General features: G+C 40.7%; 1 protein-coding gene across 1 annotated transcript in view; it reads right to left on the minus strand.

Moving 5' to 3' along the window:
* Nucleotides 1–1,528: 1,528 nt before the first annotated feature.
* The window catches only part of NANOGNB (NANOG neighbor homeobox), a 52,843-nt gene continuing 29,246 nt past the window's right edge, over nucleotides 1,529–25,125 (minus strand). The window contains exon 4 of the mRNA XM_057491280.1: nucleotides 1,529–1,760. Coding sequence (XP_057347263.1) covers nucleotides 1,529–1,760 — 232 coding nt within the window. The remainder of the gene's footprint in view (nucleotides 1,761–25,125) is intronic.

The following is a 25,125-nucleotide window of genomic DNA, read 5'->3' on the forward strand; positions in this document are numbered from 1 at the left end:
CTTCATACCCTGCCACCCCGTTGTAACTACAGTTAGTAATTTATCTTGTCACCTTTCCATTATACGCTTGGTAGCTTATTTACAGACATAACTGTACCCATTCATATACTCTTCTATCTTGCTTTTCTTTTAATACTTTCTCATATTTTTCATCATATTTATTACTAATTTTTAATGAATACATAACAGTGTCATTCATTGGCTATGTATATCTATATCTATCTATCTATCTACCTATCTATCTATCTATCTATTGACTATTGCCTTAGACTAGGGGTTGGTAAACTATGGCCCTGCATTTGCAAATAAAGTTTTATTGGAACACAGCCATGACCATTAGTTAGGTATTTTTCTATGGTTATTTTTGTGCTACAAACAGAAGAGTTGAGAAGTTGTGGCAGAGACCTATATCACTGATATAGGTGGCAGAACCCCTAACATCACTTTCTGGTCCTTTACAGAAAAAGTTTGCTGACTCTAGCCCTAAACTTTTAAGTGGTTTATAAACTTTTAAGTGATCTATTCCAAGTAATGCTACCCAGACATGTTTGTGCATATAATCTTTTATATTTTAGACAACTTAATTAGAGGTGTTGACAAAAGTGGAATAACTGAGTCTACTTAATAAAATATTTTTAAGGTTGGTACTGTCCCCACTATCTCTTTTGTAATATTCTGGCTATGATACAGTAAGGGTGGCGGTAATCAGAATGGAAAGAAGGGCCTAGTACTCTTGTAGGTAGCACATGTCTGGTCCCTATTTGTCTAGACATGTAAGTTTACTCTCAGGAAGAGAATATTTTTAGTTTTCAATGGAAGAAAGAATTAACAGTAATTGCAATATGAAAAGCAATTCAAAGAAAACATTAACCTTCTACTGGAGATGAGAAAGCAAACTGAGGAAACTCTCCAGGTGTCAAGGTGCATATAAAATGCCCTTCTAGGCTAGTGCTAGTGGCCCAAAGGCACTGGGAGGGTTGAGCAAGGGAAAGAGATGGCAGTATCAACAATGCAGCTACAAGGCAGGGCAGCTTTGAGTGTGGGTTGGCGGAAGAAACTTGTATTTCACCCCTCTGAACATATCCTAGGCATAAAATTGTGTACAACTGTAATTAAACTGTCTCCAGATGAGAACACTCTAGGGCAACTACCCTATATTTTTGAACAACAAATGCTATCTGGGAAAGCTGTATTCTTCAGATAGAAAACGTGTAATGGGACCAGCTAAGCCAACTCTCTCCGATATAAACGATGAAGCAGTCTGAGAGGGCTCCCACCCAGTCTTGCTTGAATAAGCATCGTCAGGTGTTTCTAAGGGAAACGCTCTTGCGGCAGCGGGACGCGCCGAGAGCGTGGGCTCCACGGCCTGCGCCCCTGTCCAGGCCCAGGGGGGACCAGGCAGAGCAGCTGGGGTCACGGCAGTCGGCAGTTCACCTCCTGCCAACGTTTACTCTCTACACACTCCAGGTGAACCCAGAATGGTCTATAACTTGAGTGGCATCTCCTCTATTTCCATCATTTCTAAATACTAAGGCGGGGCCCACGAGCGGCAGCCGTCCCCGTCCCTAAGAGCCGCCGCCAGACCCGGGCTGCGCCGGGAGGGCTCAGCACTGCCGGCTGGCTCCAGGCCCCGCGTCCGCGCCGGGGTGCCGCGCCCCTTCCGGCTCCGGCCGCGAGCAGGGGCGCCCGCCGCTGGGTTCCGCCTTGCTGCCGCTTCCGCCCGGCAGGAGGGATCACAGCGCTTTTTCCGTTCCAGAATCCTATCCGGGATACCACATTACATTTCGTCATTATGTCTCCATTATGTCATTAAGGCCCCTCTTGGCTGTGACAGGTTGGTCTGTTTTCTTTTAAGGACTCCTGTTTCACCCATGCCCTTATCTATTCTAGCATTCGATCTCCCGTTTCCCCAGCCCTTTCCTCTCCTTGAATTTATTGCCTGCTCCCAGAACATATTATTTGTTCCATACTCATTGCTTTCAAAGATATCTTTCCTTAAGATCTTTATTACCAGTTGGATGGCGTCTGTTCTCCAGACGTCCACGGTTATAGCCAAAAAAGATGAAGATCCTGTGGTCACGGGAGATCTCTAGACTTTTGGGATTCTGTTTTTCCCCTGGCAAATTTCCCTCAGGTTAATCCCATCCTTCTACCCTCATTCCTATAAATTGTAAGTAGTGTGGTATGGTTTGGGGGAACCTGGAAAGGTAGGAGTTGGGGGTTAGTCAAAGACATTGGTTTGAATTCCGGATCTGTCATTATTCCAGCAATTTGACCTCGGGCAGGTTAATATAACCTGTCGGATTTTCAAGTTACACTACCTGCAAAACATCTGGAGGAAAGGCAAAACTTCACCTCCGTCTTTTGAGGGTCTCTGGCTGGGCCTAAGAGTTAAGTTGACATAAAACAGATTAATAAGAGAGAAGTAGTTTATTTAATATTTTTATATACATGGGATTCTTCACAGGAAAATGAAGACTCAAAAGCAGTTAGTATGTAAATGTTTCTAACAAAGTTGAAAAAAGACTAGTAATTTTGAAAAAGTAACTAAAATATATAGGGACACTAAAGGAAGATAAGGGTTTTAACAGGCTTACTTAGATTTCTCTGGACCCACATTCCCCATCTCTGGTGTAAGAATACTCTTTTACTTCTGGTATAGGGAGGACATTTTTCATATGGGAGTTTTGTCTCCTACTTTCAGGAGAAAATGGGAAGTCAGAGCACCTTTCTTCCATCTGCTGTTTTTTCAGTGCCTTTAGTTCAAAATAATCCTTATGCAAAAGTGCCATATTTTGGGGTGGCATATTCTGCTACCCTTCATAGTGACATTATTATCCCACAGGGTTAATGTGAGGCTTAAATGAGATAATGTATGTAAAACCCCTAATACATTAACATTTATTTACCAGGTTTAGCTTTTTCCCCTCTTGTCATTATCAGTCAACATTTAGATCCCTTCTTTGAGAAATTTTTGTCACTTTCCTAAATAATCTTTATCCAAAAATATTTAAAATGGAATTTATCCATGGTGCCAAGTAAATTCCCAAGTCCTCAAACATCCTGAGTTATAATCTTTCTTTATTCATACAGGGAGTTACTGGGAACTATAAGATGTTGGAAGGGATTTGTTACAACACAGTGGGTCAACATTCACCCATATTATTAAATCCTCAACAACTCCAGTGTGGTCACTGTCCATCAACATAGTAAGATGTTTTAGAGTCATTAACTCTATTCTCTGTGCTGTACTACCGTCCCCGTGACCAACCTATATAGTGATTGCAAATTATTGTGCCCCTTTATTCCCTTCCCCCTCTGCCCCACCTGGCCCATCTCCTCCCCCTTGGTAACCACTAGTCCCTTCTCACTGTCTTTGAGTCTACTGCCATTTTGTTCCTTCTGTTTTGCTTTGTCTTTATATCCCACGAATAAGTGAAACCAATGGGATTTGTCTTTCTCTGCCTGCCTTATTTCACTGAGCATAATACCCTCTGGATCCATCCATGTTGTTGCAAATGGCAGGATTTCTTTCTTCTTATGGCTGAATATTATTCCATTGTGTATATGTACACATCTTTATCCATTCATCTACTGATGGACACTTACCTTGCTTCCTTATCTTTTCCTACAATGTGTGCTACACTTTGGCCGTGTTTCCCAAACATCAGTCATTTTCCTACCAACTCCTCAGTTTTGTCTCATTTGCCTGCCATTTGTACTATTCACTTATTTTTTCAAAGATTATTTTATTTCTAAACTTTAATTCATAAGGGAAACTTTATATCCCTAGAAAACCAGGGGTTTGAGTTTTAATTATGTTCTTTGGAATCATAAGAAAATAAAAATACAAATGGGGATTATATGATAATAGGATAAGCTAACTTTCCCCCCAAATAATCAAACACACCACCAGTGGAATGTGGACTGCTCTGGGAAATGGTGTTCATAATTATAATACATTGTGTAGTTCCTTTTATACCTTAATGCCTCTCCCCCTTTTTAATGAGATATAAAAAGCTACCTACAGTCTCTATTGAACACATTTCCATGTTTCAGTCAACCAAAGAGCAAGGAGATTGTCTTTTCCTTCCTCCTTCCTGGGCCCTTGGCACCGTGTTGCTGAAAAGTTGAACAGCAACAGCCCGTGGTATCCCTTTTATTGTGCCCTCAAGGTGATTTAGAGATGTTGCTTATGTTTCTGCAGGAAAAACATGTGAACATGTTTCATACTAGGTCCAGGAAATCCCGGTGAAGAAGTTCGGAGGTTGAAACCTTCGTGGACTGTGAGTGTGGCAAAACTGAATTCAAGGAGCTCATTCAGTTGCTGAAATTTCAAACTATATTTGTGACGCTGAATCTGCCGGAGAATATTTGGACAGGAGAAGAAGGCAAGGTCAGGTTTTTCTTGTTGGTAATTTTGCAATCTGACAAATGTGGCAAAGGGGAAAACACTCTGTGAGCTAATGTTTTTGAACCTGCACTGTTTTCAGCAGAGCTAGAGGATGTGCCCTGGGTCCCCCGGAAGATCTCTGAATTAGACAAATGCTTTCATAGAGTCCCCATGTATGGTTCTGAGCTTGATGCCGATCACCCAGTAAGTGTCCTGTGAAACCCATTCCACACGTGCTCTTCCAGCTCTGCCCATGTGTCGGGCAGTGTACTCTGTTCTGTGCTGCAGTGCTTCATTGTAGAGCAATTTAGTATTTATTCACCATAACAGAGTATGATTTCTGAATGATAAAACTTCACTGTGCATATGCATTGGCTTGAAGCAGGTTAGAAGGATGGCATTTCTGCATGGAATTTATTATTATTTTTTAATTTTAATATATTTTATTTAACATGTACAATATTGTCATTTCAACATGTAATCAATAAGAACATTATTAATGAGATTTCACTTTCTTTTTTCCACACTGTCATTGAAATGTGTCTTTTAACTTAGAGCACAACTGAATTCAGACACAAAATTTTCATCACAAATGTTTTATCTGTATTAGATTTCATGAAGTGTAGTTGAAAAATATATTTGCAAAGTGTTCTAAACATACCTAAGCTTTTTCTAGGAACTGAATCCAACTACAGAAATTTCTTTCCTTTAATATTTGCAACCACATTTACAAAACTGTCTCATCTTTTTTGGAATAATTGATTTGACTTTGAATCAGAGACATATCTATTTCAAAACTGTATCTAACTTAAATTCTTTTTATTAAGTTATCATTGATATACAATCTTATGAAGGTTTCACATGAGCAACATTGTGGTTATTAGATTCCCCCCTATTATCAAGGCCCCACCACATACCCATTACAGTCACTGTCTTATCTTCTCTGTGCTATACTGCCTTCCCCATGCCCCCTCTATATTATGTGTGCTAATCATAATACCCCTTAATACCCTTCTCCCTCCTTTCCCCCCACCCTCCCTAACCCCTTTCCCTTTGGTAATCGCTAGTCCATTCTTGGGTTCTGCGAGTCTGCTGCTGTTTTGTTCCTTCAGTTTTTGCTTTGTTGTTATGCTCCACAAATAAGTGAAACCATTTGGTACTTGTCTTTCTCTGCCTGGCTTATTTCACTGAGCATAATACCCTCTAGTTCCATCCATATTGTTGCACATGGTAGGATTTGTTTTCTTCTTATGGCTGAATAATATTCCATTGTGTATATGTACCACATCTTCTTTACCCATTCATCTACTGATAGACCCTTAGGTTGCTTCCGTATCTTGGCTATTGTTGTAAATAGTGCTGTGATAAGCATAGGGGTGCGTATGTCTTTTTGAAACTGGGAAACTGCATTTTTAGGGCAAATTCCTAGGAGTGGAATTCCTGGGTCAAATGGTATTTCTATTTTTAGTTTTTTGAGGAACCGATATATTGCTTTCCTCAATGGTTGAATTAGCTTACATTCCCACCAGCAATGTAGGAGGGTTCCCCTTTCTCTGCATCCTCACCAGCATTTGTTGTTGTTTGTCTTTTGGATGTTGCCCATCCTAACTGGTGTGAGGTGATATCTCATTGTGGTTTTAATTTGCATTTCCCTGATGATTAGCAATGTGGAGCATCTTTTCATGTGCCTGTTGGCCATCTGACTTTCTTCTTTGGAGAAGTGTCTGTTCATATCCTCTGCCCATTTTTTTATCAGGTTATTTGCTTTTTGGGTGTTGAGGCGCGTGATCTCTTTATATGTTTTGGATGTTAATCCCTTATTGGATATGTCATTTATGAATATATTCTCTAAAACATGCTTTTATTGTACCATCACAGGAAATATATTAACCCTCCAATCATTAATCTAAGATAGGAAGAGAAAATGGAGAGAAAAAAAAAAAACTGAAACATGCCACAGTAAAAATAAGGATTAATTTAGGTCTATTTTTCTCTAGTATCCATTCAAATTTTTAAAGTTATTTTTGTTGCTTAATTTTCTTTGATGACCACTTATCTTTCTTTCTTTCTTTCTTTCTTCCTTCCTTCCTTCCTTCCTTCCTTCCTTCCTTCCTTCTTTCTTTCTTTCTTTCTTTCTTTCTTCCTTTCTTTCTTCTTTCTCTTTTCTTTCTTTCTTTCTTCCTTTCTTTTCTTTCTTTCTCTCTCTTTCTTCCTTTCTTCCTTTCTTTTCTTTCTCTCTCTCTCTCTCTCTCTTTCTCTCTCTCTTTCTTCTTTCTTTCTTTCTTTCTCTTTCCTTCCTGCTTTCTTTCTTCTCTCTCTCTCTCTCTCTCTCTCTCTCTCTCTCTCTCTTTCTTTCCTTTTCTTTTATTTATTTCTTCTTTCTTTCCTTATCATTAATCTGCAATTACATGAAGAACATTATGTTTACTAGACTCCCCCCTTCACCAAGTCCCCCTCACAAACCCCATTACAGTCACTGTCCATCAGCGTAGTAAGATGCTGTAGAATCACTACTTGTCTTCTCTGTTTGTACAGCCCTCCCCATTCCCCGCCCCCACATTATACATGCTAATCGTAATACCCCCTTTCTTCTTCCCTGTCCTTATCCCTTCCTTCCCTCCTATTCTCCCCAGTCCCTTTCCCTTTGGTAACTGTTAGTCCATTCTTGGGTTCTGTGGTTCTGCTGCTGTTTTGTTCCTTCAGTTTTTCTTTGTTCTTATACTCCACATATGAGTGAAATCATTTGGTATTAGTCTTTCTCCGCTTGGCTTATTTCACTGAGCATAATACCCTCTAGCTCCATCCATGTTGTTGCAAATTGTAGGATTTCTTTTCTTCTTATGGCTGAATAATATTCCATTGTGTATATGTACCACATCTTCTTTATCCATTCATCTACTGATGGACATTTAGGTTGCTTCCATTTCTTGGCTATTGTAAATAGTGCTGCAATAAACATAGGGGTGCATCTGTCTTTTTGATTCTGAGAAATTATATTCTTTGGGTAAATTCCTAGGAGTGGAATTCCTGGGTCAAATGGTATGTCTATTTTGAGCATTTTGAGGAACCTCTATACTGCTTTCCACAATGGTTGAACTAATTTACATTCCCACCAGCAGTGTAGGAGGGTTCCCCTTTCTCCACAACCTTGCCAACATTTGTTGTTGTTTGTCTTTTGGATGGCAGCCATCCATACTGGTGTGAGGCGATATCTCATTGTGGTTTTAATTTGCATTTCTCTGATAACTAGGGATGTGGAGCATCTTTTCATGTGGATGACCACTTATCTTTTAACATAGGTTGCTAATGTAATTATGGCATCTGATTATGATCAAAATGCATGGATAAATAATAATAGCCTAGAATAATTTGAAAATTAAGAAACTGGTCAAATGATTGATGTTAAATATTCCCCATGGACTTTTCAATCATGGAAACTCCACGATAGTAAGATCTTTATATATCTTATTCATCTAGACCTAAATTTATATCTGTTTATAGGAAGATGCTCAGTAAATATTTTAATAAATGATAAATGAAGAAAAATATTTTTAATGCAGAGTTTGATGACTAGGAGCCATGGGCTACGTAATATTGCGAGTTGAAAAAAAGCTGTTCATTATACTACATAAAAGCAAATTACACTGTGAAGAAAATATTTTTGCTATAAAATTCTGTCACCTAGTTACCAAAAACTGGTATTTGATTCCACTAAATATTAAATTTTAATCTTTCATGATGATGTCTGATGTGAAGTGGAAGATCAGTGTTAACACTCCTTTCATAGTTGTTTGCAGGCTGAACATTCATATTCAACATGGGTTGAGTTCTTCATTTTACTGGAGAGATACTGTGTTGGGCATGTTTGTGTATTCTGCTGCGAGGCATACAGCATAGTGGTTAAGAACATTTTTCTCAAAATGGTATTTTGGGCACATCTACAGAATGAACTAAGATGCCTGTTAAATCTGAAATTCCAAAAACAGTAATGATGTAAAACCAGTGAATTGTACACTTCAAGTTGGTAAATTGTATATGCATGAATTACATCTTGATGAAGGTGTTAAAAAAATCAGCTTTAAGAGTCTATGGCCTGACTCCAAAAGCTGTAAATTCGAATTTTGGAGAAAGAGGAGGTGGTGACTAAAAATTTGTAAATATAACAAGAATCTCAGTTTTTGTTGTTGTTTTTGCCCATGGCATTTTGAGTTCAATGGATGAGTTTCTGGCTCTGGAGCTAGAAAGACAGGCTTTCAAATCCTACTCATTAATGTAGAGCTTCAGTTTCTTTTTTATTTTTATTAATTTGTTAATTATTTTTTTTTGAAGTATGGATATTCAGTCTTAGAGGGGTTTTAAGTATGCAACACAGTAGTTCAACAGTTACACACATTATTAAATCTTCATCCCAACTAATGCAGTTACTATCTGCCAACATACAAAGATGTTACAGAGCCTTAATTTCTATATCTGTAAAATGTCAGTAGCTGTAGTAATTACTTCACAGAGTCCTTGTAGGAATAATAAGAGAAAAAACATGTGAGGTGATAGCAGAATGCCAGGTGTGTGGGAAGTGCTAAAGAAATGTTAGCTATTATTTACTACTGTAGGGGAAGAAAAACAGTGTTCTTTCCACCCTTCTGATTTCTTAGCTGAGAACCCTGTAATTAAAGACAGATTAACAAGAGAAAAGTAATGGTTTATTAAGATGTATACTTTTGCATACATGAGAGATACCTAGGGAAAAATGATTCGCTCAGTGACTAATCCTGGCTCTTTAATCCAGGATTAAATATTCTAACAGAGAAAGAAAAGGAGGGAATCTGGGCCTCTTAGGGAGTAAATGATTTTTAGAAAAGATGAATGGCCCTTAGAAGATAGGAGGTAAATTAGTTTGTGATACAGTCTGTCTGGGTGTGGTACTGCCTTCTAGTCTGTCCTGTGCTGAGTCCATTTTCCCTGGTTGTTGAAAATCCCTGGGAGGGGCTTTGTGACAATTGGGTTCTTTTTGCAGGATTTGTCTTCAGGCAGATAAAGGGAGGTCAGAGAAAAGTGTCTCCTTGCATTTGTTGTTTTTCAAGCTCCTACAACTCAAAATATTCAATATAGCAAAGCAGCATATTGTCTCTCTCAAATTCATCCTCTATATGGATATTAGAGTAATAGGTCTAAAACATATGTGTAAACATGACACTTCCTGCTTAAAGTTTTCAGTGTCTGCCACTCATTACTTATAAGTAATAAATACTTTAACAAGCCATAGAAGAATCTCTGAGATCTGTCCCTCGGCCTGTCTCACTCCTCTCACTCCCATTTTTCTTTTTTCCAGATCTCTTTCTACCTTAACAACTTTTTTACCTTTGGGACTCAAATTCCATCTTTTGAAATGTTTCCCACATCTCTTGTCCAAGCGTGCCGTTTGTTTCTCCAACATTCTCAGCTCCTTAAATACACAGGCTCACACCTTTTTCAGGCCACAGGTTTTGTCAGAAAAAAATAAAAAAGATTAGATTTTATATTGTATGTAGTAGATTAATGCTGAAGTATTTATATTCAGGGAGAGATATTTTTTAACCCATGTTTTTTCACATGAGATTTGAGGAATGCAAGGATGCATATAATGTAGAAAAATATAATAATAACACTATGAAGGCAACTATTAGAAGTGAAAGTCAAGATTGTAGAAGTGATCAAGACAGTATGGTGCTGGCATAAAAACAGACACAAGAATCAATGAAGCAGAATAGAAAGCTCAGAAGTAAAGCCACACATGTAATATGATCGATTAATATATGACAAAGGAGCTAAGAATATACACTGAGAATAAATAGTCTCTTCAATAAATGGTATTGGAAAACTGGACATCTACATGGAAAACAATGAGACCAAAATGCTTTCTTACACCATATACAACAAACTTGAAATGGGTTAAAGACTTGAATGTGAGACCTGAAACTATAACACTTCTGGAAGAAAACATAGGCAGTAAGCTCCTTGATATTGGTCTTGGACATGATTTCTTGGATTTGACACCAAAAGCAAAGGAAACAAAAACAAAAATTAACAAGTGAGATTATATCAAACTAAAAAGCTGCTGCACAGCAAAAGAAACCATCTGCAAAAAGAAAAGGCAACCTACTTAATGGGAGAAAATATTTGCAAGTTACATATCTGATAAAGGTTAATATCCAAAATATGTAAAGAACTAATATAACTCAATAGCAAAAAAACATCTGATTTAAAAATGGGCAGAGGATCTGAACAGACATTTTTCTAAAGAAGCCATACAGATGGTCAACAAGTACATGTAAAGGTGCTCTACGCCACTAACCATCAGGGAAATGCAAATCAAAACTGCAAAGGTATCACTGCATATCAGTTAGAATGGCTAATAGCAAAAAGACAAGAGATAACAAATGCTGGTGAGGATGTGGAGAAAAGGGAATCTTTGTGCACTGTGGATGGGAATGTAAATTGGCACTACTATGGAAAATGGCATGGTGGTTCCTCAACATATTAAAAGTAGAACTACTCTATGATTCATCAATTCCACTTTAAGTATTTACCCTAAGAAACAGAAACACTAACCTGAAAAGATTTCAGCAATATTTATAGCAGCCAAGATATGGGAAAACCTTAAATCTTCATCAGTGGATAAATGGGTAAAGAAAATGTGATAGATATATGTGAATATTATTATAATATTATAAGTGAATATAATTATATTATTAATTAATTTTCAATATAAACATTTATTATTATATATGAATATATATGTGAATGTTATTCTGCCATAGAAAAGAATGAAGTCTTGGTAACTAACTTATCATGGTGAGCATTTTGTAAAGTATAAAATCATCAGACCACTACGTTGCATACCCAAAATGAATATAATATTGTATATTAACCAGTCTTCAATAAAAAAATAAAAAGAAATAAAATATTTCGTCACCCCCATCCTCACCCCCCCCACACCCCTACCAAAAGAATGAAATCTTGTCATTTGCAACATGGAAAGGAGCAAGAGGGCATTCTGTTAAGTGAAATGTCAGAGAAAGATGAATATCGTGATCTCAGTTATGTGTGGAATCTAAAAGAAAAAAGCAGGCCCATAGATACAGAGAACAGATCGGTGATGGCCAGAGTCAGGGGTAGGGGTGGGAGAATTGGGTGTCAAAAGGTACAAGCTACTTCTACTTATAAAATAAATAAATGCTGGGGATATAATGTGCAGCATGTTGACCTAGTTAATAACACTGTATTGCATATTTGAAAGTTGCTAAGAGAATTATTCTTAAAAGATCTCCTAATGAGAAGAAAACTTCTGTAACTATGTAATAGATACAAACTAGAATTATTATGGTGATCATTTTGCAATATATACAAATATTAAATCATTATGTTACCCACCTGAAACTAGCATAATGTATGTCAATTGCACCTCAATAATAAAAAAAAGATTACAATTAGCAGACATAATGTGGGAGGGCGCACAGGGAGGGTTGTACAACACAGAAAAGACAAGTAGTGATTCTGTAGCATCTTACTACGCTGATGGACAGTGACTATAATGGGGTACGTGGGGGGGACTTGGTGATGGGGGGAGTCTAGTAATCGTAATGTTCCTCATGTAATTGTAGATTAATGATACAAAAAAAAAAAGATTGCAGAGAAAAATAGAATGCACATTCATAAATCCCAGGATCTTATGTTATTAATGTATTTTGATTTTGATTTACCTACTTCTTACTAGGCAATCAAAAGTAGAAAAAGGATTTATTTTCAAAATATACTGCCATACTTGACAAATCATTAAAAAAATCGTGTATGTGTGTGTGTGTGTGTGTGTGTATTTATTTATTTATATGTATACACATACCTTAACCTGACTCGAAATTCTGGATGGATTTATATTTGAAATACAATCCATAAGACAACAAACAATTTTTAAAAACATGTGAAATGTTTCAGGTAGAAGAAACTCTCATGCAAGGCAGGAAACTCAGAAGCCATGAAAGAAAAGATTGGAAGATTTGACTGTAGAAGAATTATGAATTTTTGTGTGGGAAGAGTCAGAAGACAAGTAATAGACTGGTGGAAAAGATTTACAACATGCATGACAGATGTTGAAAATCTGTTATTAAGAAGAGCTTACTACTGGACTATAAAAACAAAGCAGCACAGAATGAACAAAACAGCAGTAGATTCATAGACACTGAGAAGTGACTGGTGGTTACCATGGGGGAGGGGTTGAGGTGGATACAGGAGCACAACAATTCTCAATCATAATGTAAGTTGGTCGTGGTGATAGTAGTACAGCATGGAGCATATAGTCAGTGATTCCTTAACATCTTTCTACATTGATAGATAATAACTGTACTAGTCAGAGTGAGGATTTAATAATATGGGTAACTGTTGAACCACTGTATAGTATACTTGAAACCAATATAAGATTGTATATCAATCTTATTTCAATTAAAAAAAAAAAGAGCTCACGACTTAGTAAAAACAAATCCAGAATACATGACATAAATACGACTTAAGGATGTGAACAGGCAATTTGCTGGAAAGGAAAAGCACATGGCTAATCAACTATGGAAGAATAATTAATTTCATTAAAGTTCACAGAAATGTGCAGTAACATAATGTTATTTTTACTCTACAGAATGGAAAAATTAAAAATACTGAATATTCAGTGCTAAAAGAGATCTGAGCAAGTATGCACTCGCATGGTGGAAGCGAGAATTGCACTAAGTCTCTTTAGATTCTGACTGTTTAATAGGTTGGCTGATACTTGCAATATATTTAGAGTTGAAGGAAGAGAAAATAGAGTTGATAGAACATAAAGTTATGGATTTTCAGCCTCTATCATGCATGTTGCAATAGTCTGAAGACATTAGAACACAAATGGGTAAGGAGTGTGCTCTTAAATTTCAGAGAAGATAAGAATGGGTGGGCTGGAGATTACAGATGAACTGGATGATAATGAAGAACAGGGAGGCAATCTCATCTGGGGTTTCAGAGAAGGCAGGAAGAAGGATGCAAATCTATTAAAGAATATGCAGAAAGGGAAGGACCACAGGGTGGACTTGTTCAAGTCCTGTGGGTTTTCCAGACGATGTAGGTCAGGGCAGAAGCTGAACTGGTAGGTAAATAAGCTTGAAGTCCTGGTAAACCTTGTAGGGAAGGGGAAAGATTTCCTTCTAAAGTCAAATAAAATGCATTTTTGATGGTTTACATTGCCCTCCAGCATTTGGGATTCAGATATGTAAGTGATCTGGTTGCGGAAGTTGGTGGTGGTGTTACACTTGTTACAGACTGACGGGGTGGGGGTGGGGATGAGAAATGAAACCTTTGGTTCTATGTCCCTTAAGAAAGCATATTATAGTTCTAATGACATGCACCTGAGCAAGTGCTTCAGAAGACCTATCCAGAGGTCCGTGCTGGCGCAGCATTCTGCTTGGTTTCTCACCGGCCCCGTGAAGTCTGAAGTTCTGGGCTTGTGCTGCGACCTGAACTGTAGCTGGCACCGCCTTTACTGTTGCTTCTGGTCTTAGAACGAAAAAGGAAGTGTTCATTTATTTAGGATGATTCATTTAACTAACATTTATTGGTTATGTACTAAATTTTGGGCACTTTGTAAGTGTTGGTGATACTGTGCTGCTCTGGGGGAGGGAGGGGAGTTTCCAGGGAGGCGCACAGTGCCATGTGAAGCCTAGTGTGAGAGTGGATTCTGGTCTGAAATCCTGTTTCTCTAATATGAGGTGGAAAGGGTGGGAGATGGAGAACATATAGCATTATGAAAATTAGGTAAAGGGTACATGGACTCTCTCTGTATTTGTTCTTGCAACTGCCTGTAATTGTCTATAAATTATAATTATCTATAAATTACTGCCCAAGAAATTTTAGTTAAAAAAAAGAAAAATCAGGCAATGTGTTTAAATCACACAGATAACTATGAATTAGCCATGGTACAGGAAAAAGAGGACAGGAAAATGTCATATTATCTCATTGAAGTTATGAGAATTTAAGAACATTCATTAAAAAAATAAGTCTAGATCTTTATATTCCCATATCTACCAGAGAATTTCAGATGAAACTTATTAAAGATAAAACTTATTAAAAATGAAACAAAACATAATAGTAGGAGAAAATATGGGAGAGGTTATAAGTGAAAGATTGGCTTTTTACTGCAAAAATTTAATATGCTTCTTTCTCACAGAAAAAAACACCACCATCTACAAAGTAAAAATACAAATGGTGGAAAAAGGGGAAATATTTGCAAAATAGCTTAAATTAAAGGTTTATTTCATTCATATATAGTGACCTTTTAAAACTTAAGAAAAACACTAATAAACTAAGCATAAGTTCACAGAAAAAGAAATTTGGATGAATCGTGAATAGGAAAAAGCACTCAATATCATTTACAATTAAAGAATGAGAAATTAAAAAATAATAAAATACTATTATCACCCACAAGATTGGTAAAAATGAAGACATTTGAAAATACATGGTGTGACCAGGAGTTGATAGAGTGAAACAGTTATTTATTTTATTTTTATTAAGTTATTATAGATATACACTCTTATGAAGGTTTCACATGAAAAACAATGTGTTTACTACATTCACCCATATTATTGAGTCCCCCCACCAATACCCCATTGCAGTCACTGTCTGTCCATCACTGTAGTAAGATGCCACAGAGTCACAATTTGCCTTCTCTGTGCTACCCTGTCTTCCCCATGATCCCTCCACCATGTATATCAATCATAATACCCTTCAATCCCCTTCTCCCTCCCTCTGCACCCGCCCTCCCCCGCCCCTCCCCTTTGGTAACCGCTAGTCCCTTCTTGAAGTCTGTGAGTCCACTGCTGCTTTGTTCCTTCAGCTTTGCTTCGTTGTTATACTCCACAAATGAGGAAAATCATTTGGCACTTGTCTTTCTCCACCTGGCTTTTTTCACTGAGCATAATATCCTCCAGCTCCATCCATGTTGTTGCAAATGGTAGGATTTGTTTCTTTCTTATGGCTGAATAGTATTCCATTCTGTATATGTACCACCTCTTCTTTATCCATTCATCTACTGATGGACACTTAGGTTGCTTCCATATATTGGCTATTGTAAACTGTGCTGTGATAAACATAGGGGTGCATATGTCTTTTTGAATCTGGGAAGTTGTTTTCTTTGGGTAAATTCCAAGGAGTGGTATTCCTGGGTCAAATGATATTTCTATTTGTAGTTTTTTGAGGAACCTCCATATTGCTTTCCACAATGGTTGAACTAGCTTACATTCCCACCAGCAGTGTAGGAGGGTTCCCCTTTCTCCGCATCCTCGCCAACATTTGTTGTTCTTAGTCTTTTCGATGCTGGCCATCCTTCCTGGTGTGAGGTGAAATCTCATTATGGTTTTAATTTGCCATCTGAATTTCTTCTTTGGATAATTGTCTGTTCATACCTCTGCCCATTTTTTAATCAGGTTATTTGCTTTTTGGGTGTTGAGGTGTGTTGAGTTCTTTATATATTTTGGATGTTAACCACTTGTCGGATATATCATTTATGAATATATTCTCCCATACTTTAGGATGCCTTTTTGTTCTGTTGATGGTGTCCTTTGCTGTACAAAGCTTTTTAGTTTGATGTAGTTCCATGTGTTCATTTTGCTTTTGTTTCCCTTGCTCAAGGAGAAGCGTCCAGGAAAAAGTTGCTCATGTTTATATTCAAGAGATTTTTGCCTATATTATCTTCTAAGAGTTTTATGGTTTCATGACTTACATTCAAGTCTTTGATCCATTTCGAGTTTACTTTTGTATAAGGGGTTAGACAATAATCCAGTTTCATTCTCTTGCATGTAGCTGTCCAGTTTTGCCAACACCAGTTGTTGAAGAGGCTGTCATTTCCCCATTGTATTCCCATGGCTACTTTATTGTATATTAATTGACCATATATGCTTCGGTGTATATCTGGGCTGTCTAGTCTGTTCTATTGGTCTGTGGTTCTGTTCTTGTACCAGTTGAAATGGTCATTTAATATAATGTGAATGTAAATGTAAATGTAAATTGTGATGACTTCTTCAGAGGGCTATTGGGCCCTATCTGTAAAAATTTTAGCTATAGAAAGCATCTATCCAGCAATATCACTGTACAGAAAAATACATTTGTAATTGCATCCTCATGCTGCTGTTTGATCTCTTCCCATTCCCAGATATGACGAGCAATGGATTGCCCACCATTAAATGTCCATGGCTGGGCATGGATATCAGAGTCTCTTACCAAGTGCTGGGGGAGGACTGGAGTGGTTTGGCTTTCATTTCAGTGGTGAATATGGCCTGATCGGGGTCTTCAAAGACAGGAACATAGCTGGCCTGTCTCATTCCCAGCTCCCTAAGAATCTGCTGCCCTCCCCTGTAGATTTCCAGGGTCCAATGTGCCTTTGTATCACAATCCCTTCCCTCCTCTGAGTGGTCAGCACTAGTCTTTTCTATTGTGGTTTTTAATTCCTTGCTTTTCTTTATAATTTTGCCACTGAATTAAGCATGCCTCAAAATGTACAGTTCAATTTTGCCTTAAAAAATATGAATGTATCACATAATATGTATTTTTTTGGGGTCTGATTTCTTTTTCTCAACATTTTGCCTCAGGGTTTATCTCAGTTGTGTGTAAGCTGTAACTTCTTCATTTGTAGTGCTGCGTACTATCCTGTCATAGGACTAGATTGTAGTTTATTTATGCATTCTGTTGTTGATCAATTTTGGATTGTTTCTGTTTAGGGCTATTACTAACAAGGCTACATTTTTTGTAGGACATATACTGGTGCTGAAATTGCTGATTTATAGGGTATGTGTGTTTTTTAGCTTTATAAGATACTGCAAAACATTTTTTCAAAATGTTTTTGCCAATTTATAGTCCTGTTAACAGTTTGTATGAGGTAGTTACTGTAGCCTTGTCTATGTTTGGCACTCTCTATTTTTGAAATTTTACCTATCCCTGTGAGTATATAATGATATTTCATTGTGTTTCTAACTGGTATTTCTTTGATGGTGCCAGTAAAGGTAGGCATTTTGTGAAATGTCTGTGTCTTTTGCCCATTTTTCTATTGGTTTCTTTGATGACCTATTGATTTGTATTAGTTCTTTATATCTTTTAATGAACAGAAGATATTAATGCAGTCTATTTGATCTGTCTTTCTTAATGCTTTTTGTGGCTTGTTTGAGAAATTTTTCTCTATCCTGAAGGTACTATATGTTCTCATATTGTTTTTTCCTGCAATTTTTTTATTGTGGTAAAATGCACAGAACATAAAAGTTACCATTTAACCTTTTTTAAACATACAGTTCTGTTGTATTATATAGATTCATAATGTGCAATCATCACCACCATTTATCTCTATAACTCTTCTCATCTTGTAAAGCTGACACATTATACTCAATCAGCAGTAAGTCCCCACTTCCCCATCACCCCAGCCCCTGGCAACCACCGTTCTCCTTTCTGTCTGTGATTTGACTGCTCTAGGTCTTCCCAACCAACAAGATAAGGGTTGCTCATGTATCAGCTACGCATAGGCCACTGGGATGCCCTGAAAACACTGGCTGGTTGCTGAGCTGGTTTGAGGAGCTGCACGTAGCACAGTGCGGCAAAGAAGGGAAGCACATGGTTGCCACGGTGGCTGCCTCTGCTGTGGGTGGTTCAGCTGACCACCACTGCCCAACTTCAGGCTGAAGTTCCCCTGAGAAGGCTGGAGGACATGGCTGAGGCTAGAGAAGGACATGAGGTTGCCCAGCATTCTGCTAGCTTTGGGGCTGACAGACGAGGTGGAAGAGCAGGGTAATTTGGACACCTTAGTGTGCCATTTGCAGAGCTAGCTAGGAGGGGGCCAGCTGCTGTGGTTTAAGATGGGAGCACTTGTGACAAAGCCTGATTGGGATGCTGAGAGGGGGAATCCCTGGGAAGGTGAGGAGAGTGAAGAGAAGGATGTTGTGATTGACAGTGAAGTGGATGAAATGCTCCTGCCATCCTGGCCCTTACACAGAGGGATGCAAAAGCAAGAGCAGCCCCAGCCAGCCGGGCAGCCCTCAGCATGGGAAACACTGATGATGAGAGAATATATGCCAGCTGAGCTTATTGATACACCTGCCAAGGTCAGCAAAAGACCGGAGAAAGTGTCCAGGCACGGTTAGTGTAGCTATGGGATGGTGGTGGGGGTTGAAGGTTGGCGTTTCTCTGACTGGGTAGGAGGCAGAGAAAATGAGCAACATCAGCACATACCCTGCCTTCCAGCAACCCCTGCGTGGTTCCCTGGGCGGTTCAAGGTACTCCCTCCCTTACAGATTGATTACTCTATCCTGCAGTGAGGCTTCAATGAGGGGACGTCCCTGGGCACATGGAACCCTGGAAATCTACAGGGGAGGTACAGCAAATTCTCAGGGAGTTGGGAATGAGACAGGCCATCTGTGTCCCCGTTTGTGAAGACGCCAGTCAGGCCACATTCACTGCAGGAATGAAAGACAAGATACTCTAGTCTGCTCGAGCACCTGGGAGGAGACTCTGACATCCATGCTCAGCCATGGGACATTTATGATGTTGGGCAATCCATTGCAGATATGAGGGAAACTGACAGTCCGGGAATGGGTGAGGTCTGTGGGAAAGATGTGAGATGGAAAGGAGGCTTGAAGAGCCAAAATTCTGTCCTAATCAGCTATACAGGATCTGGTAAAAGTATCCCCAGATGCAAATGTGGTTTGACCTCACTGTCGCTGGTATCCCACTTGAACAGATATAGACCAGCAACCCAACACTGTGTTGTTCTGTGAGTTGCCTTAAAACCTGAACAACAGTTCAGACCTGTCCCTCCTTCCCCCTAGTGCCCCACCTGTTCCTGCAGAGACCTCATGGATATAGTCTTATTCGGGGTGGGCGCCTCCCATGCCCTGGGTATAGGATGAAGGCCAAGATCGCCTCCACCCTGTTGGAGGCGATCAGAGGCCTCATGCTGAGCTCACTCTTCACTGGCCCCCAAGACATAAACAACAGGTGATGACGGCTCTGGTTGACACCTGAGCTGAATGTACTCGAATACGTGGTAACCCTCAGAAGCTTTCTGGCCCCCTAAGCACCACTGATGGTTACAGAGGGCAAATAGTTACTGTCAGGAAGGTCCCTTTGACACTGTAAATTGGACATTCTCCCCTGAGAATCTCTTAATACTGGAGAACATGTTGGGCATTGATATCTTACAAGGCCAAACTCTGCTGACTTCTATTTGTGAGTTCTGCCACAGGGTTAGAGATATCAAGCCAGTGCTGAGGGGAAATGCCAACTGGGAACTAGTAAGTCTGCAGCCCCTATAAAGAGTGGTAACTGTTAAACAATATAAAGTGCCTGAGGGGCATAAGGAGACAGAAGAAACTACCCCGAGAACTGCACTGAGTGGGTATTGTGCACCTGGCCCACAGTGTTTTCAACAGCCTGGTGGGCCAGTGAAAAGGCCGGAGGCTCATGGCAGATGGTGGTGGGCTCCGAGAACTGAGCAAGGTGGTCCCCCCATCCAGCGGCTGCTCCCAGCGGGGCCACCATCTTATCCCTTGGCCAGGGTCCTAGGAGGGCACCGTGCTGGACTGGACACACAGCAAATGCCTTGCGCAGTCTACCCCTGGCTACTGAGTCGCAAGATCACTTTGCCTTCACATGGGGGGGGCCCCAGTGACCTTCAAGGGCTTCCCCAAGGCCACCTATACTGGCCCACCATGTGTCATGGGATGGCAGCCTGAGATCTGCTCCTGTTCTCCTTCCCCACATCAGTAAACTGGGCCCATTGCATTGATGGTACATTGTCAACATGTGAAGACTTGCCTCTGCTGCAGGACGCCCTGCCAGCTTTGCCAGACCATCAGTGAGGGAGAGGAAGGGAGAGGTGAACCCACAGAAAATTCAATGCCCAGGCACCAACTGGGAGTCGTTCGGTCTGGTAAGACATCTTGTTCCAGAGTCAGATTGATCAGGTACAAGCCTATCCAACCCCTAAGAATGTGAAAGGTGCGAGGCTTTGTAGGGGTTTTGGAGGATTTTTATTTCCCACTTGGCATGGTGCTTCCATCCCATATACTGCCTAGTAAAGACCGGGCAGGTATGGGATGGGGTTCAGAGCAACAAGCCACCTTTGAGAAAGCAAAATTACTAGTGAAGCAGATTAAAGCTCTAGGTGCCTCCCAAGCAAGGCTGCCATTTGAGTTAGATGGATCTGTGACTCTGGAAGGTATGGGTTGGGTATAGTGGCAAAGACAACAGGAGAGAGTAACCCGAGGATTTTGGTCCCAGCTCTGAAAGGAGGCAGAAAGCTGATACAGCCCCATGGAATAGCAGCTCCTAGCAGTGTGCACAGTGCTTCTCCAGGTCCAGCCTCTCACGAAGGAACAGCCTGGCATGGTAACCACTTCCCTTCCTGTTAAAGGGAGAGTTGAGAACGTGCTCCATTGACCCAACTCTGCCATGGCTCAGACTTCCACTTTGACCGAGTGGCTTGCCTGTTTGCAGCAGAGGAGCACCCTGTCTGCCAGACACTGTCTAGAAATGCGGTGCTACCAGGCCCTGTAGAATATGTAAATGCTCCAAATGCTCCTGCACTGTACCTGTGGGGCCCCTGAAGCCTGTAAAAGGAGTGGGGGAACTTCCTGCTAAACCTGGCGTACAGATGGATCTAGTCAAGTCAGGCTGCCCACGTGGGATACAGTCACTATTCAGCTCAACACTGACACCATCTGGATAGAAACCGGAACAAACTGCAGCAGCCAGTGGGCTGAGCACAGAGAGGTTTGGCTGGTGATCTCTCATGAGCCCTGGCTATTCACCCTTTGCATTGACAGTCGGACTCTTCTAAAGGGATTAGCCCTCCGGGTTGAACAACGGGAGGCCAAAGGGTGGGTGATCATGAATACGATTCTGGAAAGGATTTCTGGAAACACATTTGGGTCCACCTGCAAGAGCCTGAGGCAGGCCTCACTGTCTTTCTGGCTCATAAAGTGCTGATACCCCCTTGCAATCAGGGAGCTGATACTCTAGCTCTGGTACCAGCCTTAGATGGCAACTGCCCCATAAGTAGATACACCAGATTGGGTGCATAGAAGAAGTGGCCACTGAGTGGACTGGTATATTGCCAAGGATGCCAGATTGCTCTTGAAATACAGTTAATGTGTTTGTTGGTTAATGCAGGAACAGCACATTCTGTCTATTCTAAATAACACCCAAAGCAATTGCCAGAGGAGTCAGTCCACCAGAGTTCCCAACTGGTGAAGGATTGGAAAATTAATTATATTGGCCTCTTCCCTCTAAATGAGAGTTCTAAAAATGGTCTGCATTTGTGTGGTCACTGCATCTGGCTCAGTACCATGTATGGTTGCCCTCTTTGAATAGACAGTGATTGGGGGTCACATTTCAAAGGTCATGATATGTAAGACTGGGCAAAAGAACATGACATCCATCTCCCATAAAACCCAAAAGCAGCAGGCTTGGTAGAAAGGAAAAATAGAATATTAAAGCAGCAGATGAAATTACTAACAAGTAAAACAACGTTGGCTGGGTGGACTAAAGTACTATGCCAGGCTTTTAATACATTTGAATGATCAACCATTAGGGCCCTTGCCCCGTATTCCAGATTGAGGACCCTTGCTGAGGCACCCAACACCATAAAGGTATGAAACTCTCGGAAAACAGCCATTGCCCTGATTCTCACTGCGGATCAATGTGCATTACTGCTGAGAACACCAAGTCCCATCATGCCTGAAAAAGAACATCCTACCAGGATAGCTGGGTTACTTCACCCTCCTAGGTGAAGGGAAACTCCCCAGTCTCCTCTGGGGTCCCATTAACCTGCTGCAAGCTGGACCGTTAAAATGTACTATACTTGAATGAAATATGCACTATTGACGGGGGTGGGGTGGTCCTGGTCTGGTAGATCTCACCCCAGTCCATATCCTCATGTCTGACAATGTGTTGCCTCCCCAGCCAATGTGCAGTGTGGTAACCACAACCAGTTAAGTGTCTAAAGCTGCCAACCTCCCTCTCCTCAAGGCCTAGTAGACATGTTCCATTTTCCCTGGTATGATCATGTGGCTTCTGTCTTTATCTCCTCTATTGGCCTGGTGGATGTTTTAGCTTACATGGAAGCCCTTACTAAATTCACTCAGCAGGTCTTCCATGATAGCAACAAAGTGTCCTTACTAAGCACTGAAATGTCTCTAAGGAGAAAATATGTCCTCCAAGATAGGATGTTCTTGGACATTATACTGCTTGGCAAGGAGGCATCTGTGCCATTATGCAAACAGAATGCAGTGTGTTCATACCTGATGAGCCTGCTAATGTATCATCTTTATTAAATCATATGAGGACCCACGTGAATGCCTTGAATGATTCAGCTCCCAGCCTAGGGGACTTAATAAATTGGTGATTCAGATTACAGGGCTTTCTGAGAAAATAAATGTTTTGGGAATCATTATCTTAATCTGTTTTCTCTTGCAAATGCCTGTATTGTTGCTATGGTATCTGCTTCCAGTGCAGCCAGATAGCCACCAAAGGAGCTACCTCCCTGCTAATGAACCCCTTGCTGACCCCTCAGGGCACATTACAGAAGAGGGGGCACGTGCGATTGTAAGACCTGGTTGGGAAGAAAGTAGGAAAAAGGAGAGTGGAGTAGGAAGGCAAGGCAGAAACCTCCTCCCACATACACACCAAGGAAGCAACTACAGCAAATACAGCTCACCCTGAAAACAACCTGAAGACTGCAGAACAGACCACCTGCACCTGGGGAAGGAAAGGCCAAGCAGAAAAGGGTAGAGTTGCAGAGCCATGATTAAGCAGGACCCAAGCCCTTCCCCTATCCTGGCCCTCAGGCAGGAGGAAGAGGAACAGAACAGGGAGGGGATAGGCACTCAGAACTCTGCACACCTGGCCCTGAAGATGGGCTGCAGGAGCATGAGTCCATATTGCTTTGGGTTCTGCTGATTAACAGGGCTGGACTCTGGACAAGTGGCACGCTGTGGGAGGCTGAGACTCCAGCCACTTCTGGAAGACAAGTACACTCCACTGTCCCCCTGAGACCCAAAGCAGACATGGCAGTTTAAAAGATTTGCCAGCAGTGGGAGGTGTACCAGAGGGGCGAGGGTTGGACAGAGCTCTTTCTGCAGGACAAAGGACAGGTGGACAATACCACCCATAGCCCTCCCTTGACTCAACAGGTGGGCACTCTCAAGAACCCCAGACACTCCAGCTCCTCTTTCTGGTGGCTCTGCCCCAAGGTGCCCTATGCACTGTCTGTGTGCCTGCCCACTTGGCTGAGCAGAGTCAGGCTTTGCTGCCTGGCAGGCAGAGGGAGGCTCTCCCAGCTTTCTTGGCCTTGTCTCAGCCCAATTAGAGAGGCACCTACAGGAGCCAGCTCTCTGCATTCCTTCCTCCTTGTGGGTGGCCCAGCCCAGTGCTCTGTGCCTCAGTGCTGTCTCCACTGCCATGTACCAGTCCTCAAGCTGCCCACCCCATTAACCAAGGAGCCCTACCATTGCTGCAGGGAAAGCAGAGGGCAGCCCCATCCAGAATGATCCCAGCAGAAGCACCACTGTTCTTGTCACAATAGGGCTGCCTGAGGCAAACTGCCATCTGTGGGGGACTGAGATTGACCACTGCCAGCATACTGACAGCTGCCAAATTGCCCATTGACAGCAACTGAGGCTCCACTGCAAGTGGAGTATTGAGAGTACTGAGCTTCTGGGCACCACAGGATGCCTTCTTCATAAAGCCACATTTCTCTCTAGACCAGGAAGTGCTGCAGATCCATCTAATGCAAAGGCAGAAACACAGAAGCCCTGACAAAATGAGGAGGCAGAGGAATATGTTCCAAGTAAAACTATAGGATAAGACACATCAGAAAGAGGATTAAATGAAATGGAGATCACCAATCTTCTTGATAAAGATTTCAAAGTAACAGTCATAAATATGCTCAGTGATCTGTGGAAACATATTGAAAATTTCAGGGAGGACTTCAACAAAAAGAAGAGCTGAAAAAGAGCCACTCAGAGCTGAAGAATACAGTAACTGAAATGAAATATACAATGGAGAGAGGTAGAGGAGACAATCAAAGAAATGGAAATTAGAGAACAGGAACACAATGAAGCTGAGGAGTAGAGAGGAAAAAATTTCTAGGAATGAAAGAGTGATAAGAGAGCTGTGTGACCAATCCAAATGAAATAATATTTGCATAACAGGCACACAAGGAGAAGAGACAAAGGAATAAAAAAGTCTCTTTGAGGAAATGTTGAAAAATTCCCCACCTAGGGGAAGGAAATAGCCACTCGGGTCATGGAAATTCAGAGAGCCCCCAACAAAAGGAACCCAGGAGGACAACACCATGACATAATAATTAAAATGACAATAAAACAATAGAAAAAAGTAAATGAAACCAAGAGCTGGTTCTTTGAGAAAATAAACAAAATAGATAAGCCTCTAGCCAGACTTTTTAAGAGAAAAAGAGAATCAACACACAACAGAATCAGAAATGAGAAAGGAAAAATCATGACGGACCCCACAGAAATACAAAGAATTATTAGAGAATACTATGAAAACCTATATGCTAACAAGCTGGAAAGTCTAGAAGAAATGGGCAACTTCCTAGAAAAATATGACCTTCCAAGACTGACCCAGAAAGAAACAGAAAATCTAAACAGACCAATTACCAGCAATGAAATTGAAGCGGT

The sequence above is a fragment of the Manis pentadactyla genome, chromosome 14 (genome assembly GCF_030020395.1).
Source record: "Manis pentadactyla isolate mManPen7 chromosome 14, mManPen7.hap1, whole genome shotgun sequence".
NCBI lineage: Eukaryota > Metazoa > Chordata > Mammalia > Pholidota > Manidae > Manis > Manis pentadactyla.